The sequence below is a fragment of the Uloborus diversus genome, chromosome 1, assembly GCF_026930045.1.
Source record: "Uloborus diversus isolate 005 chromosome 1, Udiv.v.3.1, whole genome shotgun sequence".
In the NCBI taxonomy this organism is placed as follows: domain Eukaryota; kingdom Metazoa; phylum Arthropoda; class Arachnida; order Araneae; family Uloboridae; genus Uloborus; species Uloborus diversus.
In genome coordinates, this window is record NC_072731.1 from 106,143,429 (window position 1) to 106,160,847 (window position 17,419).

Sequence of the window (17,419 nt, forward strand, 5' to 3'; positions counted from 1 at the left end):
GGATTGTTTTCCCCGAAAGATTCTAAATCTGTAAATTGTAACAGTTTTTGCCCAAGACTGAAAATTACTTCAAATCCAAGTAGCACGCACGGTGGGAAGATGGCGGGTTGGCACGATGAGCCAACGATGGTCCTGCAGCTTCTGGGCATCGTTGACTCAACCGTGAATATTTTCGATGGGCCATCGTCATGATATTGTTCGGCTTTTTAGCAGATCGTTGTTCCTTCGTTGGCTAATGTTTGGTTGGGTAAAGGTTGCCAAAAAGGACATTTCCAGCCGTTGTCCAACCATAAGCTCCACCGTCGACCAGACATCTCCCAACCAATTGTGATACTAGAGACGGGGACAGACAGACGGACAAATAGTAAGACGGTATATTAGTAGTGAGGTCGCTTGCTCGCTATCGTCGTCTACGGCTGCTTGGAAGTTCCAGCAACTTGGTAACTTCAATATACTATACTAAAATTGACGCCATGCATGTAGAGGTTCAGAAGCATAGGTCAAATCAAAATTCGCGAATCTTTCACTGGATGTCCTGAATTGAACGGCACTTGTCTCAAAAGCGGGTACTAACATGGAGGTTTAGATCGCTTGAGTGACACACGCTTATACATTTTAATAATGCAGAGTTTTCAATTAGTTTACTGAGATATTTCTTTCATAATAAAGCATGTTTTTGACATTGATAGTTGGAAGCAATCATCAATGTTTTTGACTTGAGTTCCGGAAACTGAAAAAATAGTCAAATTTGCGGAACAAACAGAAATATTCATAGTACAAAACCTTTTTATTCCGAAACATTTTTTTGAAGTACACAAAAGTCGTTACGGCTTCAATGAATTTCTTAAAATGCAAGTAACTTGTTTTTTCAGTTTGAAACATTATAAAAATCTATAAATTATTATTTTTTCTATAAATTAATGTCTTTGAATTGTTTTCTTCTAGTCCTAAAATATACTCTTTTTATATATCACATTTTTTCTCGACGAAGTTTTGAATATGATGTATAAAGTTCTTAAATGATTGCTTAATGAGAACAAGTTAGATCGTCAACAGTGAGTTCTTTAAGACTTTTTCCAAACAGTTTTTTCGGGTACGTACAGTGACCAATAACATCTTCTGGCTTTGTTTCCGACGTAACTGTCCACAGAAGCCTGCAGTCGCACTTAATTGGATTTCCTGAAATAAAACGAGAAAAAATCTTTCGAGCATATAAAAGGTTTGACATTTCTTAAATGCAAGGATAATTTGCTACTAATTTTGCATCAACGTTTTTCAAATTTTCAAAAACTGTTTTATTAATGGAACAAAATTGTAGCTATGCACGAATGTAAGGTTACTTTGTTCAAAATCAATAAAAAAAATGGAAACTCGAACCCAAAAAAATGCTAATGCACTCCCAAAAATGCTACGGGGTACTCCTGCAACAATTAGACAACCCGTTCTGGATACTAAGCGATGCCTCTTACAGAAACTGGGTTCCTAAACTGGGTGCAATCTGTGTCAGGCCATTTCGGACGATGCAACCTTAAAAATGTTTATAAACAAAAATATGGGGAAAAAAAACACTTAAAACTCTTTTAAAAGTTACTTTTGCCAGTTTGGTTTCTACTGGAGGCTTCAGATTCTTTTCTTTCAACTATGCAGTTGTTTAATTTTTTACGTAGTTTAATTAATTTACGTTAATTAATATAAACGTAGAATAATTAACTCTCAAATTCATGTGTTCCACTGCTAAAGAGACCTGGAATTTGCACTAATTTACTGCAAATGGTTCAGTCAAAGTTAAAAAGAAACAGAGATTTGGTTATAGTATTCAATTTAGCAGGTTCTGAAAGCTCTCTAAGAACAAAAGAAATCTCTCGAACCAAAGAGCAGAAGAAAGTGTCAGATTTACATTATTTGTCATCTAATTCAGTAGTACAAAATTGGTTCAGGATGAGGAATGCTGATGGTCGTTGAAAAAAAGTGAGAATGGTGACATATTTAAAAACAAAGATTACTAAAATGTGACAAAAAAGTAACTAAAAGGTGACCAAAAGCAATTTGTTAAGAAGTCAAAAAACTAAGAAATCAAATGGACTATCCCTTTTAACTGATTTTTACCAAAACAGCCTAGATATACTCTTTAAAATGCTTCTTTACAATTTTGAACACGAATATTATAGGGCTAGAAGTAGCAAAATAAAAATTTGAAGACATTTGCAAAACAACTTTCAATGTAAAAACTATGTAACCCTTTAAGGTTTTTTTAAAAATCAATATGATAAAGCTTGAAATTGTTAAGTAAAGAGCAAGAATGATGCATATATTGAACATACATTTTATGTTATTCAATCATATTTTTAATGTTTTTTTTTCTTATTAATTTATTTTTATCAGTGCTAGATTTAGCTTGTTGAAAAAATATAAGCAATCTTTCTTTTTTCTTTGTAAATACAAAGCATAAATATTCATTTGAAAGAATTGACAATAGAAAATAACTAAGAAAATAAATTCGAAAAATTGGAAACTTTTACTGTAACAAAATGATAATAGCATGCAGAAATAAAATAATGTTGCAGTATGAAACTGAAAATAGCATTTTATGTGCCTGAAAATGTTTATGTATTTTTTTCTTGTTTATTTTGGCAAGCTCTGAAAATATTCAATGAGCCCGTAGGAAGTATAAAATATAGTGTTAAATCAAGTTACTAAAAAATTATAGTAACCTATGTCATTAAAAAAGGTTTATCTAAAGTAGTAGAAGTAAGAAGAGCTTTCAATAAAAAAAATATTTGAAATGTTTACGGGAATGAAATGTTTACAGGACAGAATAGAAATGAGACTGTCTCCGCCCGGGCCCGAGAGCTCGAGCCCGAAGGGGGTCCAAAGTGATTAAGCTTAATTAAATATGATTTGGTGCATTTGCCAATCAAATATGAAGATGTAAATGATTAAAATAATTGACTTACTACCTGCCATTATAATAAATAAATAAATAAATAAAAGATTTGTACTAATCCAATTTAAAGTCAGCACGATTTTTTATAATGCATAAAGAAGTAACTGATTAAATTAATATACTAATTAATTGCCAGACTAAAAAATAATTTTTAAAAGTTATAAAACTATCCAATTGAAATAGAAAATCTAAGTTAGCACATGTGTCAAGAAATTATAAATAAATACATGATTCAATCCTATACCCGCTTTGCCCAAAAGCAGTTTTTTATTTCAATAATTGTAACCTTAAAATAAACGGAATGACCATCGTAGCTTAAAGGTTTATGGTGTCAAAATTACTTAATATTATTGACAGTCAAAAAAATAAGTTGGTTTTCGACTAATAACAAGTTACAAAACTTGTGATTATTTTATTTATTATTTAGAAATGTATCATTTTTTTTTTAAATTTTAAGCCTGGTTGCGCCATGTTGCGTCATTGCTTCTTTACTGGGACTGATTAGAACTCCTGGGTGTTCGGGTAAACACTACATACATATGCATCGTGACTAAACAGGCTATGGGGGAGGGGGCATAAGAAGGCCTTCCCGCTTTGGGCCACCCTCCCCTAATACAGAATTACCTCGCATCAGTCGGCATGGCGGAAATTAGAGATTCACCAGCATGCGGAGAAATTCGATGTTCATTTTGCAAATACGTAAATTATTAAATAAAATAAATTTGCGAAATTAAAAAGAGTTCCTTGAATTCAACGCAAGAGTGTCCAAAAGAAAGGGGTGGGGGCGTGACACAGACCTCGTCATATGGTTTTTTACGTGGTTTGTTTTTTGGGAATGGTTCTTGGAGGTTCATTCCAGCATTAGAAAGGGATGTTATTGCTCTTGACTGTCTCTATTGGGGAGTACGAGTTGATTAAAATAAAAAATAATAATAATAAAAAAACAACAACTTTGGAATGAGATGCTACGAATACTGAGATAAAGGGTGCAAGAATAATTTTAAAGTTAAGCTTACAAGGTGTTAACAGATTAAGTGTTTCGTTAATTACCTAATCATTTTATAGATATCAAATGGTAAATGTGAGTCTAAAAATATCAATTTCCATAGTTCCCTCAAAAAGGGAATTAAGTCATTTGCATTGAATGAAAAATAGATAAAAATTGAGCAAATTAAACCATGTCACGACAGTTTTTCAATCATCAGGTCACAACAACTATTCGCACCGATTAAGAGCATCATGCTTGCATATCTAGGCGATACCGGGGCAATGGCTAGGAAAAGTTTCATGTATGCATATACTGTCTTTTTTCTTTTTTCTTTTTTTTGACACCTAGTTTTACGTACTCTAAATTCACAGTATTTGCAACTGAGAGAACACTTATTCGATATAAGCTAACATAATTACGAACTATAACATTTAATTAACAAGTCCTCGTGCAGGCAGTCGCTTACACATCAGCATTTATAACTTTGTATCTAACAATGACTTCAACAAAAAAAAAAAAAAAAAACATGTCTGGTTGCGATATGACCCAATCTGGAGATAAAAAAGAGGCATCCCCGTTTTTAGCTTAATATCCATTGCAACAATCTGTTGTTCCAGACGCACCTTGGTGCTATCTTGATGGGTGTGAATTTATTATGGAGACTCTACATATCTACATAAGCAGTAGAGGAAGTTTAGGACAAAAAATAAATAAATAAATAAATAAAATTAGCGCAATAATTAACAATTTCCTTTTGCGGAATTATATTCCGCATTATTCTTAAAAAAAAAAAAAAAAAAAAAGGATATTTATGAAAGGATCAAAATGATTCTGCCGGGGAGAGGGTAAGGGCAAAGGTTATCTGCAAACTTTTCACTTTTATTTATTTATTTATTTATTTATTTGCCTTTTTTCATCTGTAGTTTTTCTATCTTTATTGTACAAGCTTGCTCATTTAGATTACGCTGAAAATAAAGCACAAAAAACAAAAAAGGAAAAAACGACTGATTCTAGCATTTTCCTATTGTTACTATAAAATACAAAACATATTTCTTCAAATATCTTTTGCGAACTAATTTCTGCAATTTCTGCAGATCCTGCGCTTTACTTTCCCACGGCAGCATCACATTAAGTGCTTCAATCTTCTACGCATCATAATTTTATATAAAATTAATGGAACAATACAGAAAATTAACTATAGTGAGGGGGACTGTGCAAATCTTGACTTTTGTTTTCCCATTTTTGGTTCCCAATATACAGAATTTCACCATTTTTTAAACTTTTATTTCAAATAAGCTGGAAAGTACATAAAACTCTAAGCTTCATTTCGCAATAAATTGCATTAAAAAATAATGTCAAGGTTAATTTTAAAAAATCATAAAAGGTTTCCATTCAATTTCCTATTTCACTTACGATAATTGCGAACCTTAATAAATAACAACATTTCAGTACAGCAAATGTTATTTCTGAACAAGAAAAAACGTAAATTTTTTTTTGCAAAATTAGCTATTTTTCTGCCAGTAATTTCACTTCTTAGCTTTACTCAATTATGGGGAAAAGACCCCAGAAAACTAGATTAAATATGTTTTTGTCGTAGATCAATAAGGATTAAGTCTTCATTATTGACGCATTTTTTTTGTTCTTTAATGGGATAACGTTAATGAAATCTGACCCAATTACACTTAGCTCAATAATATCTCAGGAATTAGTGTCTTGGGAATTGACATAATGCATTGTATAGGTATGAACACATTTGCTAATTACTAAGAAGATAGTAAATCCTTCGCTTTTTATTTAAATATCGATTAAAAGACACGTTAATTTATTTCTGATGTTCACTTAGTCAAGTACAATTACTTTAAGATCGCATGAATTTTATTTTAGCAAGCTCCAAATACGTAAATAAATAAAATATTAGTAATAGCTATTGATACATTTAAGCTACACATTGTATGTTTAGTTATTTCTCAATTATTGAAAATGTTATGCTGTTAAAAAATGAAATATATACTACATCGCAATATACTGGAGCATCACTAACCTCTTAGTTCTAGGTGTATCCCTGGTCTCCAAATTTGCTTAAACACTTCTTCTGGTAAAGTTGATAAAGTGTTATTGCTGAAACTTACGACTTTTAAATTGGGCATGGCATTGAAGATATCACATGGCAGAGAATGTATTTTATTGTTTCTGTAAAAGGCAAAATATATTAGCACAATAGAGTATTAATCAATTAATGTCAAATTATCATATATTGTTTTGTTCATTAGTTTCGAATCCTGGCATTGTACGGATTGCAACGATTATTGCTCGATTAACTTTAAGAAAAAAATAGTGAAATCATGTTAAACATGTGCAACAATCTTTCCTAAAATAACTATGTATATATATCTTTTAATTTCCTAATAAAACACAGAAAATGTCTCTAATCAATTATAACTATAATATGAACAACACGATTTGAAAAACAACTTTGAAATAAGAGCTAGTTCCTAAAAACTTCTTTTAAAATATCGTAAACAGTTCTCCAGAATTTGAAATAAAATTGTGCCGTCACCAATCGTCTGCAATAAGAAAAACACTGTCTACGATAGAAACTTTAAATCTCCCCCCCCCCCAAAAAACCCTCATATTTAGCAAAATAAATTCTGGAAAGTAACAAAATGCGATTAAAGTTTAATTGCGGTATTTCAAGAGCTGCAAATTAAAAACAAAATGCGGTTTCTTTAATAAATGACGTTTCGTTCAATGATCTGTTTTGAATGTATTCCTCTGGAATAGTGTTGCTGCTAAGACAAACAAATAGGCAAGGATTTCGTTGCTAACTGGTGTTTAAAGTTGCCTGATGGCAGTTTTACACATGCTCTTCGTCAAAATATATGCTTAGATAAATATCAATATTTCTACATATTTTTACATTACGTTTTAAGTTTCAAACGTAACATTTCTCAAAAGAAAAAATGAATTTCTGCAGAGTAGACGAACGATGCAGTAAACGAATTTCGGTCTTAGTGCGGAAAATGTGAGACTCCCTAATACTTATTACTGTGTGAAATTTCGTGACTCTGAGTTGATGTCATCTGCTCTGGCAAGATACTTGAATGCTTGAATTTTTTTGAAAAATCATCAAAGAAAAAGAAGAGAAAATTTACAAAATGTTTTAAATCCCGCTGAACTTTAAGCCTTAGTGCGGTAACTTTGTAACTTTCTAACACAAACTATTGCGTAAAATTTCAAGCCCGTGAATTAATTTTTTTCGCTCTAGCAAGAGCCCTTACTTTTGAGAATTTTACATAAAATTCCTTAAATACAAGTGACACATTATAAAGTAGCTACATACATAATACCCAATATCCAATCAACGGTATAAGACCACGCCTTGAATCAGGTCTTTCCTTCAATGGGTTAAGGTGAAGGGGGTCAATGGCCCTCCTTACTTTAAAAAAAACTAATGTTTTTATACATAAGTGGGAACTCTGAAAAGCGTCTCCTAGTTGAATTTAAGCCATTAGATTGCAAGTTGACTCGACGATATTGAGTAAAGACCAACAATATTTATTATCAATATCACATGCCGTAGAATAAGGCGTATGCTCATCTTATCTTACTAACCGCGATCTGGGTGCCCTAATTATGTCTAACCAGGCTGAAAACAGCTAATAGAATATTAAGATTGCACACTTCAATTATAAAACCACCATTTGAGTTTGAAATCTTGGTCACGTTTATTAGTATATACTCCAGCCTGATTTAGAATAAAAACCAACTGTTCTATCAGAGATGCAGCTAAGCACTCGTGGTAATTCCTTTATGCTTTAAGATAGTTTCCAAAAAACTACCAATGCAATTGATTCCGTCAATTGCTCGAAAAGGTACATTTTGTAGTTTTAATAACACATAGTTTACAAGCTTTATAAGTAATTTTATAATTTTTCCTCAATGAATAGAAATATATATGCAGTTGTAATTTTTTGTATGTTTCCCAGAGTTTTTGTAACCGTATAAAAACATTGATTCTAAATCGAAATTGTTCTTACATGCAATTAGATTATAAAATTGGAGACCTTGTAAATTTTGAGTCTCTATCATCTTCAACACCCACACGATAAAAAAAAGTTTTCTTTTCCCTATTGAAATTTAGATCTCATGACAGAGCTGAGGAAATTAACCCAAAGAGAGGATCCTTAGTTTACAAAATTAAAGACAGGCCTGAAATTCCGAATTTTTCCAGGGGTGAGAGGTAAAGGGTGTGTACTCAATGAAATTTTATCGGAAAACCACAAAACCACGCCCACTTATATGTGAAAGTTTCAGTTTTTTAAAGTAGGGGAGAATTGACCTCCTTCCCCCTAACACCTTAAATGACGTACCTGGTTCAAGGGGTAGTCTTATGCCGTTGATCTGGTTAAGAATTTGAAGTATTGCCGGTTATTAGGTATGTAGCTACTTTTTAATGTGTAACTCGTATTTAAGAAATTGTACGTAAAATTCTCAAAATTCAGGTCTCTTTCCAGAGCAGAAAACATTAACGCAGGTTTGAAATTTTACGCAGCATTTTGTGTTAGAAAAGTTAAAAAATTACCGCAGTAAGGCTTAAAGTTCAGTGTAATTCAAAATATTTTGCAAATTTTCTCTTTATTTGATGTTTATCTAAAAATCTCAAAGCGTCTTGCCAAAGCAGAAGACATTAAATCAGAGTCACGAAATTTTGCACAGTAATTAGTGCCAGGGAGTCACAAATTTTGCGTACTAAGGCTAAGTGCTCTGCAGAAATTCGTTTTTTTCGACCCAACCTATTGCAGTACATATTTAGAATACTTAAATACGTCTAACTGGATGCATTCAAAATACAAAATGTATCGAAGTAAATAAAAAAAATCTAAACGGAAGATGAAATTCGTTACAAGAAAAATATAGATCTGTGTATATGCGACGTACTTTTCGCCCATTTAACTTTTCTTTAACTTGTTTTTTTTTTTTTTGAAAGAAAAAGAAAATGAATTGATGATTTAAAAGCGAAATATTTCATTCTATTTGAATCCTATCTTTTCAATTGAATTCTAGAAAAAGAATCCAGCTTCCGTTATCGGAAAAAGAGTTTGTGTTTCCGCACCGTTCAGTTTTCAGCGTACAAAGTTTTTATTGCCAAAAGATCCACCTCATGAATTACAGAGCACCAGAGCTCAGTGAACTATGAAAAGCAGTCGAAATGTATAAAGACGAATTACGATTTTTGTTCTGCACAAAGGTTTTCGATGTCGTTTGGGTTTCCTTTATCTTACATATTTCAATTTTTCTCTGTTTTAATACAAAAAAGTAAAAGAATCAAACTGATAATTTTGTTCATGGGTTAATGGACGGAGGTTATTAGGTTGCTCAATCCATTAGTACGGATGGGACACTTATTTTACGTGCATATTTCACATCCACATATATATAATAGCCAATGATCGAGTAACGCTCCTGACGTCATCAACAATGAATTTCTCACCACGGCATGATAATTTGAAAACATGTTTTGGTAATGTTTAACATGCAGGGAAATGCTTTATTGTGACAAGGCTGATTTGGATATGGCCACTTATCTGTTATACTGGTAAGACTGTGCCATTTTAGGGGAATGAACAAATGAAAAAGTAGTCAACAATGAAAGCTATTTACTGGTGTTTAGGGTTCATCCGTTGGATTTAGGGTGAAAATGGAGTTAGGGCGATTTTCACCTCAGAAAAAAGTATTCTATTTTTAGAAAAATTCCATAAACATTTTGATTTTAACCGAAATATAGAGAGAGATAAGACTATAATAAGAATCCTGAAAACAAGAGATGACATGGCCCTTTATCTTTCAAATTTGTGAAGTAGAGATGCGTTCATCGATTATAGCTATTTGTTTAAGCAAATGTTCACCGATGTATACTTCCGAGGATATTGTAGCTCAAAGTCAAGCTAATGCAGATGAAAAAAAAAAAAAAAAAAAGAAGACGAAAGTGGCTACGTTAACATGAAATGTGAACACTTTAATGTTAATCAGCCCTCGAAATATTCAATGGCTTCTAAAATGCAGAAAAAACTTCATACTATTTTGAAGCCACGGAGGCAAATAATGACGTTTTTCGAGTCACGCACTCCTTGAAAACTATAAAAAGAAAGAGAAAATGAGACCGTTCAAAGCAACTAAGCATTTTCTTTGGTACTATATAGAAATATAAAAATAGCAAAGAAAGCATGCATGAATCTTTATGATATTTTTTTCACAAACCCGTTTATTTCGAGCACTCGGTTATAATAAGCAAATATCACAGTCCCTTTGCGTTCGTTATAAGCGTGTTCGACTGTACTTAGTCAGAAGCACTGAAGTTTTGAATGATTGAATAACGAGGAAAAGCTGCAAATAAGAGCTGAACATATCGAACAATACCGCATTAAAAGAATTCATTAAAGAAAAAGAGCAAGCAAGTTCATATTAAATAACAAATAATGGTCTAACTGCTTCGTCCAAAGAAGTAAATAAATGAAATTGATAAAAAAATCGAAATTAGCAACTGCTTTAAGTTTGCTTTTGTTTGTAATGTCTAAGGCAGATTTTTTAGGTATTTTTTTTTATTTTAAACCAAAATGATAATCGTCTGATGTGTTTTCTTAAACTTTTAATACAGGAGTATTAATCAATGAGCGAATATAGTACCGTACTATAATGTTTACGCAGACGTTAATGTATAAAAAGTTCTCCAAATGGTGATTTTTAAATTTTCTGCTGATTAAAAGGGATACGATCAACTTGTAAAGCTATTGTATATTTGAGATTGCTTCACACGTTTTAAGGATAAATCCGATTTTACCACATTGATGAAATATCAGTTGCTTTAGGGCGATTCTCGAAAAAATGTTCCGTGGGTAACGCTAAGTGTTTTATTTTTTCCAGCTAACCAAAGAATGCAAAAAATAATGCTGTTGGGGAATAATGCATGCTTAAATATACTATCAAAGCATAACAGTTAATCCCATATTTAATTAATAGTTACTTGAATGAAATAAAAAAACTTAGCGTTATGCAAGGGACATTTTTTTCGAGAATCGCCCTTCATCATTTTACAAGTGTATCTGGTTTTGCCTTTTTTATGGAGATTAAGCTCAGCATGCGCTATGATTTGAATGAGATTCGTGTTATAATAAATAAATGTACTTTTAAAATGTGTAGTTTTTTTTTTTTTTTTTTGCAAAACAGTAGATTTAGATGGAGTTTGAAAGACTATTCATTACGGGAAGCAATTAAATCGATTATTTAAGTAATTTTACAGTGGCAAATTTAAATTTAATTAAAGGAAATAACGGCTTACATTTTTCGGAAATTATTTGTTTCTCAATTATTACGGTGATGAAGTTTTCCCTTTCTTTAAAACATCTCTATTTACACTCTTCCAAAAAAAGTTATTAAGAAAAATATTGGAGCATGGCCAAAAAATCCCAAACTCGGCAAAATTTTCACCATATTCGTAATTTACATAGGACGGTAAAATTTAAAAATTATTTTTTTGAACAATTTTCTGTCTTTAAAAGTCACTCGAGACATTCTACATTGTAAGACTAAATGTGTATATTTCGATTAGATTGATAACTCATCTAAATCGAGTTCAACATAATGAATCATTGAACGTGAGACAATGACTCAGTATTTCAGGAAAATATATATTTTGAGCTCATATTTCCATTTAATAATTCTGGACAGGTGATATTTCCCTGTTGTTCAAAAATTATTCCATATTAGTGTATCTCAAACTTACGTAAATTCCAAAAAAAAAAAAAAAATAAATAAATAAATAAATAAATAAATAAAATTGAAAACATAATCCCGGTACTTTATTTAAGCAATACACAGTAAAACAAGTATTTTTTATTAACAAGCTTATATTAGCTTCACCTGTATGTATGTATATATGTATGTATCTTGTAACGGAATCTTGCAGCTCAAATTTCGCTCACTTCCTGCGATCGGATTCTTTTGAAATTTGGCACGCGAACTCAGACCCGGTGACGAAGCAATATTCTATAATCAAATTAATTAATTAACTTTTTAATTGTAAGTTTCTTCGAATTTTAATCAATATTTTGGCATAAATCCAACAATGAGAAAAGAAAAATTAAAAAAAAACACATTAAAAATGCTCGCAAAAATTATTTAAAACTATCCACAAAAATCTTTAATTTTTCTGCATCAGGCAAAATTTGTTCCAATGTTCCAAGGTAATTATAACATGAAATGTAACGGTTTTTAAGTAATTTCATGCCATAATTTAGGTGAGCCTTCAATTGGAAATTCATTGCTGATCAGACCATTGTTGAACAAAACTTTTATTCAAATGCATCTCAAATTTTCAAAGTAATGTAGATATGATTTCCGCACACATACATCGATATTTTTTCGTAAAACAAGTTAAACTAAAAACAAGAAAATAAAATAATAATTTAAAAAAGCTGAAAAAACACGCTTTCGTAGCAAAATGAAGTAAAAAGTGAAAAATAACCTTTGGATGATAGTAGTTGATCAATCACTTCATTTTAATGTAATACAAAAAGGCGTGGGGGCTTCTGTTCAGTTGTCTTGAATTTCTTCCATTTGTTGTCCACGCAAAAATGTAAATAGACAGCACCCCACGGTTTTTTGTATTACATCAAAATTAAGTGATTGGTCAACTACTATCATCCAAAGGTTATTTTTCACTTTTTAGTTCATTTTGCTACGAAAGCGTGTTTTTTTAGCTTTTTTAAACTATTATTTTTGTTTATAGTAGTTTAATTCTATTACGATTTCATAATATCTTACAAGTACTACCTTTTTCGAATTACTATAATTCTACAATTAATTTAAGTTTGTTTAAAATAACAGTGTAGCTGACTTGAAAAAGTGTTTCAGTACTTTAAAAAATATGTTCTTCGCGGAGACGTAGAAAGTGCGTTTGTTGCGTAGGGGTACATTAAGTATGGAAAGAAAGAGCTTTCACTGATAAAGTCAAAAAGCGTATGTTTTCTTCCTTTCGCTTAAAACGCGTCGGTTAAAGGCACCGGTTCGATACTTTTTCAAGGTATATCTTACTTAGGTTTTAGAAATTTTCCCAAAGAAATACAAGGGAAGTCTATTAAGAGAAATGTAGAATCTTTCCTCAAATCTCGGGAAACGGAGACGTAAATTGAAGTAGGAAATGAAAGATAAATAAGGAAAAAAAAAACAAGCTTTTTAGATTTTTTGGGGAATTGCAATCACTTATATAATGGAAAACTTTTGCATGAGACATATTTCTCTAATGAGTATGAATTAGTATTGTTGCGATGAAAACGAAGAAGCAGATCCGTTATTTATAGAGGTTGATGCGGGGGGAGTCAAATGCCCTCATTGGTTCAAGTAAATCAACAGTGTTTTATCTCAAAAAATTGACGAATTACTGCAGACACGTGTTTCAGGGTCTTTGCGTCCAGTTACTTTTAACCCTGAAACACGTGTCTGCAGTAATCTGTTAATTTAGTGTGATAAAACGTTGTTGATTTACTTGAACTTCTCTGCGCAAAAGTATTTATTTATTTCTTGCCCATCGTAGTGTTTTTAAATTAATCAGAGGGATTTTTGCTGTTTTTTTTGGTGTTTTGCATTAATTATGTACCCCCCCCCCCTCTCGTCCTTCTCTGGAATTAATCGAAATGACGGGACTGAGAAGAAGTACACTTACTAGCAGCCGTTCTTATCAGTATAAAAACTGTCTTAAGGTTTGCTGAATATTTTTTTCACTTTTGCTATAAATGCGTACATGTGCACCAAACCTACTATTCTATATTTTATAAAAGTTGAACGCAGCAAAGCAATTGCTTCATTCGCTTTGAGCAGTTTGTGCGAAAATTTCTTCTGCACTAGTTTCTACCTTGATTTTATCCGATAGTGAGTTTTGCTCTGTTCTTTGATATAGTTCACGATTTCAAGTATTAATTTTTATACATAAACATCATGAATTCTGTAAATAAATAAATTGCACCAAAATGAGTTAATACACTCCGCAGAATTAAAGGTTCAAACACAGCGCTATTTAAACACACGGAAATATCGTTTTTTTCCTCCAAAAAAAAAGTTTATCATTATTGGCTTCATATTAGAAGTGGAGCCTTAGTGAAATTATATAATCGGAATTTTTCAATTGGGGCAGTGAGAAGGAAAGAAATGTACGTGAAAAAGTTAAAAATTGGGAAGAACCAGTACAAATGGTAGGTGGACCTTGTGACGGCTAGATTAATTCAGAAGAAGACGCCGTTGCTATAAAATATTGTAAAATGAAATTGGCAACGGCAAAGGATAAAAACAGATTGCATCGGTCGAAATGGGCGAGTTTCATTTGTGTTTTGAAGGCGCAAGCCTAATTTTTACTAATCCTTTTCAATGTAAATAAATTTTAACTTTACTTACCTCATAGTGTTTTCTAACTTATTTGAATTCTACAATTTACAGACCTCTCCTCTATTTTGAGGCAAGAGACAGTACTAGTAGCCCTTCTAAGTGCTGCTATACAGCATGATTAATGTATATTTTTTTTAAAATGAATGTAACCTAAGATCTAAACTTTAAACGCGATTTAATCGAAACTGTAAATCGCCCGCTTATATTTCTTTGCTTCTCACTGCCTCAATTGATAAATAAATACGTAGTCTAAATGAGTCCCTAAAATCTAACGTAAACTGAATTGTACGTAATAATCTTTAAAAAAAAAATGAGTTTGTAGTTTTAGAGGGTATACTTATTGAGGTTTCGAATAAGATGAACAATCACTTAATTACCAAACAATCTACCACAACAATTATAAAATCACATTTTAAGTAGAATGCACGAAAAATAATTTAAATGACATGAAAGAAACGCTATTTTTTTAGGTGAACACAAAATACTATTACTTACTCGAATCGGAGTTGTTCTATATGCGAAGGAACGGGAAGCATGTATCTGGAAACGCTCGTTAAATTGCTATCGCATATTCTCAAATATTTTAGTGCATCTAATTTGTCGAAACTCCCACTTTCTATGGTCGTAAGATTGCTCTCAGCAATGGTAATTGCTGTTATATTCGGATTAATATTTTTACTGAGATCAGACGTTATTTTTTCTCCGATAGTAGTATTGTAGATGGATAAAACTTTCAAACTTCTCAGTGAATGCAGTTGATTCCAATTCCAGTCATTATACATGGTCACATTCTCCAGTGACAAGTGCTCAAGCACAAAATTCGGTAAGCTGGTCTCATCTTTCAAAACATCTCTGAACACTTCAAAAGTGCTGTTTGCTACAATTAAAGTATGCAAAGAAACATTATTTAGCATTTTTAACGGAAAATATTTCAAGTTCAACTGTGATGCTTGCAGGTATAATGCGTTGTCGTTTAAATTGCTGATTGCTTCACGTAATATATCTTCGCTGCTAATGTTTCTACATTTTACAGTGTAAAAGGAGTTACTGTTAAAAACACAAGAGCACACATCACTTGAAATGGGGCATCTTTCTGTGGAGGCGATGCTTGCTTCCGAGCTATCCCTGGGAAGTAAAACAGTGACCAAAAGGAAGCACCAACCTAGTTTTGGAACCATTTTTATGCTCAGGCGAATATTAAAAAAGGATTTTGTCAGCCTCTACTATTCAAATATATATGCAATCAATTTTGATGAAACCCGCAGTCGTCAGCAAGTTACAGAACGATTTAAAGCTGATAAAAATTTCTGGGCGGGCGAAATCACTAAAATCTCATCACGTTGCAGTTTGTTGTATGCCATTTAAGTAGGGCTTAGTCAGCGTAAACAGTTTCTTTTGAACGAGCGTATAAATATTGTGGTGGAAATGTTTTATTGTATCGGAATAAAGTCGATAAAAATCTCTGGGATAAAAATAAAGTTTAGCTACTCAGCGTAAATTATTGTTTGAAGGAGTTGTTAGGGGCTCGTTACTAAGTGCGCAGTTTAGTACTTACGAGCGTTCGAGTACAATTTTATACTTGATGATAAAACATGCTACAATGCATGCGGTTTTTTTTTCAATACCATGGACAAATGGGTCAAGTCTACAATTCAAATAATCCCATCATTTAGCTCAATGTTTTGTTTTATCATAAATATTCAAAGAAAATGTTAAAGAAATACCCATTTTTAGCACTATTTGCACTGATTTTCAGGTTCCACTGTATACTTAAATAAGTTATTTGCAGCACTGTCTTTACAATTACACTGAGTTTTTCCAGTTCACTCCGGGGCTTAATTTACTACCTAAAGAATTCTAAAAGCTCCACAGCAAATAAAATTTGCATAAAATAGAAAATAAGGGCAAGAATTCTGCTACCACACCTACGCGAATTAAGCCCCGATTCACTCATTTTTTGCACAAATTAAGGATGTCCATTTCAATTTGCGTCATTAAGATTTTTTGGTGAAAAACTATCAAAATGATAATAAGTATAATTAAAATGGAACACTTTTATTAATATGTTAAGCTAATTTTATTTGCAAGAGCGTAAAGCTTAATGGTTTTTTTTCTGGAAGAACTTAAGGTAACGTTTCATGTTTTATTTTAAATATCAAACTTCAAGAAACATGATGTTGTAGATATAGGTACTTACATAGGGAATCTACAATCAGATATTTTAAGAGATACATTTCGCTTTACCTTTAATCGTTGTTAGAGAAAAAATAAATGAAAAGAGAAAGAAAGAAACAAAAGTCATATCGAGATTAATATATATATATATATATATATATATATATATATATATATATATATATATATATATATATATATATATATATATATATATATATATATATATATAATATGAACATTAAAAATACATATCAATTACATTTTCATGAAAGTAAGGTCACAAGTAAAGAATTGAATAACATAAAAATATACGTTTCAATTTGTTTCTGAAGCAAAATTTTTGCGGTGCTTTTTCGCGTGGAAAAAAAAGTGAACGGAAGACCAATATCTTTTAGTTAATTTAGCTATATGGATCGATTAATTAGTTACAAATGCTAAAAGTACCTTATCTAATCAAAAAATTGATTAAAATTTAAAATTTTAGCTTTTGCGATCTAAGTCACATATTAAAGTTTAAGAAAATGCATAAATCATTTCATGCAAATAAATGTATAAACAACATAAGCTAATAATAATAATAATAAAAACATGCGACTTATGCGTGCAGACAATAGTTTAGTAAGAAAATTGTATCGGGAACATTACTTATGCAGAAATTCATTTGGGAAGTAAGATGTTAATAGCATTCAAGAAATTAAATAGAAATAAATGAGAGTGTGGTTTTAAAATGCAATAACTTTAAGCATGAGCTCAATACGCGTAGTTTTAACTCGCAAGACTGCCAATTCACACGATTCGTCAACAACTTTTGAAATGTTGTAGATTTTAACTTACACAATTGCAAATTCACATGGTTCGTCAACATATTTTAGAAT

General features: G+C 31.6%; 1 protein-coding gene across 1 annotated transcript; it reads right to left on the reverse strand.

Annotated features, from left to right (window-relative positions):
* Window positions 1–718: 718 nt before the first annotated feature.
* LOC129218196 (leucine-rich repeat and immunoglobulin-like domain-containing nogo receptor-interacting protein 1) lies at window positions 719–15,579 on the reverse strand. The gene is made up of 3 exons (XM_054852446.1): window positions 14,862–15,579; window positions 5,974–6,122; window positions 719–1,179 (listed from the first exon to the last, which is right to left on the reverse strand). The coding sequence occupies exons 1-3, from the start codon at window positions 15,542–15,544 to the stop codon at window positions 1,028–1,030; spliced, it is 984 nt and encodes a 327-aa protein (XP_054708421.1). The 5' UTR covers window positions 15,545–15,579; the 3' UTR covers window positions 719–1,027.
* Between the last annotated feature and the right edge of the window lie 1,840 nt (window positions 15,580–17,419).